At 56.6% G+C, this 2965-nt stretch overlaps 1 protein-coding gene across 1 annotated transcript; it reads right to left on the reverse strand.

The window, feature by feature from the left end:
• Positions 1-266: 266 nt before the first annotated feature.
• Positions 267-2746, reverse strand: LOC130867707 (flt3-interacting zinc finger protein 1-like). The gene is given in 2 exon segments (XM_057759827.1): positions 267-2331; positions 2334-2746. Coding segments are annotated over 2 exon segments (1530 nt in total). The 5' UTR covers positions 2694-2746; the 3' UTR covers positions 267-1161.
• Between the last annotated feature and the right edge of the window lie 219 nt (positions 2747-2965).

The raw sequence follows: 2965 nt of genomic DNA on the forward strand, positions 1-2965 counted from the left end.
CAACCATGATGGTATATGAATATCCTATATCAAAATGACTCCCAAGACCAGAGGACAGATATATTCCACTATTTAGTCAAGCATTTAGGTTCCTTGACTACACAAACCCTGTAAAAAAAAAAAAAAGACCACCTTTCCCTATATGTCTTTACCCAATTCTAGAAGGGCATTCCTACCCTAGTCTTTTTTTTTTTTTTTTTTTGACAGACAGAATGAGGTTTATTGGAGTCCCAGAGACACTGGGGAGACCAGGGGATGAGGTTGAGGCTCACGGGGGAGAAACCCCTAGCCAAGTCCCCCTTTCATCTTGGGGTCAGAACACAGAGACAAGGTGGTAGTGATGGAAAGACTGACAGGTACTACAGTTGAGGAGGAGGGAAACTCCAATGTCTACCACCTCCACCAGGTCACAGGATTGGGACGACCTGTAGGACTGTGCTCTACAGCGTAAGGAAATGTCTGCCCTATTACTCTAAGGAGAGTGGAGTCAGGCCACAGCCTGCACCAGCCCATTGCAAGTGCACAGGAGTATGTGTATCTGAGTCAATCCAACCTACAGGGCAGGGAGACTTTGGGCCAGTCTAAGCTAGTGTTCAGGATGGGGGGCGATGAGTAGGGTCAGACCATTCTGCAGGAAGGGAGACCTAATCTGAGGAGGTTAACTGAAGGTGGGGGCATCTACCCTGGTCCTCTTTCAGCATAGGAAGCAAAACGGGGAAAGGCAGATTCTGGCTATACTCATTTTCTGGGGCTACCAGTGAGTGGCTGGTGGGTGTTATCTGGAGGGGATCCTGAAGATTCCAAGATGTTGCCCCCATCCCCCAGATAAAGGTCGTTGGGAATGATGGCTCTCAGGGTGGTAGGACCGTGAGGGTACCCACATGTGAACTGCCGAGAGGTGTTAGTGGAGACCCGTTTTTCATTCTCAGGTCTCAGTGGCGGAGGCCAGTTGATCCGAGCATGTCCACATTCCAGGGGTCTCAAAGTCAAGAGTCCCTCTGTAGATTTCAGTCCCCAACAATTATGTCCTTGGACCCCTTTGCTGAAGGATGCTTCACTGTGGTCCTGTGTGGGTTCTGGGTGGCACCATTTTTCCAGGCAAGGGCCTCATCTTATTATGGTCTGGCTCTGGACTTGTAGAGGTCGGGATGGCCTGGCTATTCAGTCCATGCCCCTGTGCAGCTTCAGGTGCCTAGAGAGATTGCTGAGTGTGATGAAGCCCTTGCCACAGATGTGGCAGGGAAAGGGCCGCTCTGTGCCATGCAGCAGTCGGTGGCGCTTGAGGTAGCACTCGTGGCGGAAGAACTTGCCACACTCTAGGCACGGGAACGGCTTCTCCCCTGTGTGGACCAGAACATGCCGTTCCAGGTCGCGAGGTGAACGGAACAACTTCTCGCATTCTGAACAGCCAAAGATTTTCTTGCCACGGCTGGAGGAGCCGGGCCCCGGCCCTCCAGACGCCTGCTCGCCGTCACCATCAGGGGCCACCTCCCCACTGCCCTCACCGTGGCTGGCACGCCGATGCTCCTCTAGAGCGGCCAGCGCTGCGTACAATGCCCCGCAGTGGCCGCAGCCATAGGTGGCTGGGCCCGAGTGGGCTTCTAGGTGACTAGCCAAGGCTGGGGCAGACGCAAAGAAGGTCCCGCAGTCGCACTGGTACAGTGTGTCTTCCGAGGATGCCTCGGCTGCTGCAGCTGGAGCCTGAGCATTCTCTGCACCCTCACCCTCAGGGAGCAGTGCCTCCAGCTTGGGGATGCCTGCCCCGGTGGGGCTTAGAAGTAGCCTGGCGTCCCAGGTCGGCGGGGCATCCCCTACCTCCACTGCATCGCCATCTCCTGCCACCTCTGGACCCCCACCCGAGGACCAGACCTGCGTTGGGGGTGCATTGCTCCCCTGCAGGTCGTGAGTAAGCTTATGGCGTTCCAGCAGCGCGGGCGCGTTGAAGTCGCGCTCGCAGCGTGGGCACTTGAATGGCTTCACATCAGTGTGCGCGGCCCAGTGGGCAGCTAGCTCCCGGCCATGGTCAAAGCGACGGGCACAGGCGCCACATGCAAACGGGGGCAACTAGGCAGCTGCGGCAGCTGCCGCCTCTGCTAGTCCCCAGCTGGTTGCTCCTGCTCCCTCCAAGCCCTCTCCTCCGCCAGCCCCTCCACCTCCACAAACCGTACAGGGACCCACGTTGCAACACACTGAGCAGGGGGAGTTCAGGGGAGGCAGGCCTGGGCTCGGCTGCAGGGGAGACGGAAGGACGCCCCGGTGCTGTCGCTTGAGGTGGCGGCCCAGGCTGGAGCGAGAGGAGAAGCGGAGCTCGCAGACCAAACAGCAGTACGGCGGAGCTCGCAGACCAAATAGCAGTACGGCTTCTCGCCAGTGTGGACGACCTGGTGGTGCAGCAGGCCAGTGGAGTCTCGGAATCCCTTAGGGCAGGCAGAGCATCGATAGGGCCGCTCTCCGGTGTGTGAGCGCAGGTGGTTAGCTAGGTTGAAGCTATGCTTGAAGCCCTTGCCACAGCGAGGACATGCATGGGGCTTGAGCGCTGTATGCCGAGCAAAGTGACGCCGCAGGTCCGATCGGTAACGGAAGCTCTTGCCACATTCGCTGCAGTGAAAGGGCACCCGAGGGGCAGCGGCCGATGGTGCTGGCCCTGGAGCAGCAATAGGGGCTGGAACCATAGGCAGCGAGGACTCATCCATGGTGGCAGGTCCAGGGTGGCTTAGGGCTTTCTACCTCCCTCTGGGCGCCGACATTTTGGGCCTCCTACCCTAGTCTTAATTTGGATGTCTGTATTTACCTAACTATGACGAAGAAATATTATCTAGTAAAGAAGTGTTAGGGTGAGACAGTGGTGATGCAAACTTTTAATCTCAGTACTTGGGTGGCAAAAGCTGGTGGATCTCTGTGAGTTCAAGGCCAGCCTAATCTACAGAGTGAGTTCCAGGATAGTCAGAGAAAATAGTAAATGATT

The sequence above is a fragment of the Chionomys nivalis genome, chromosome X, assembly GCF_950005125.1.
Source record: "Chionomys nivalis chromosome X, mChiNiv1.1, whole genome shotgun sequence".
NCBI lineage: Eukaryota > Metazoa > Chordata > Mammalia > Rodentia > Cricetidae > Chionomys > Chionomys nivalis.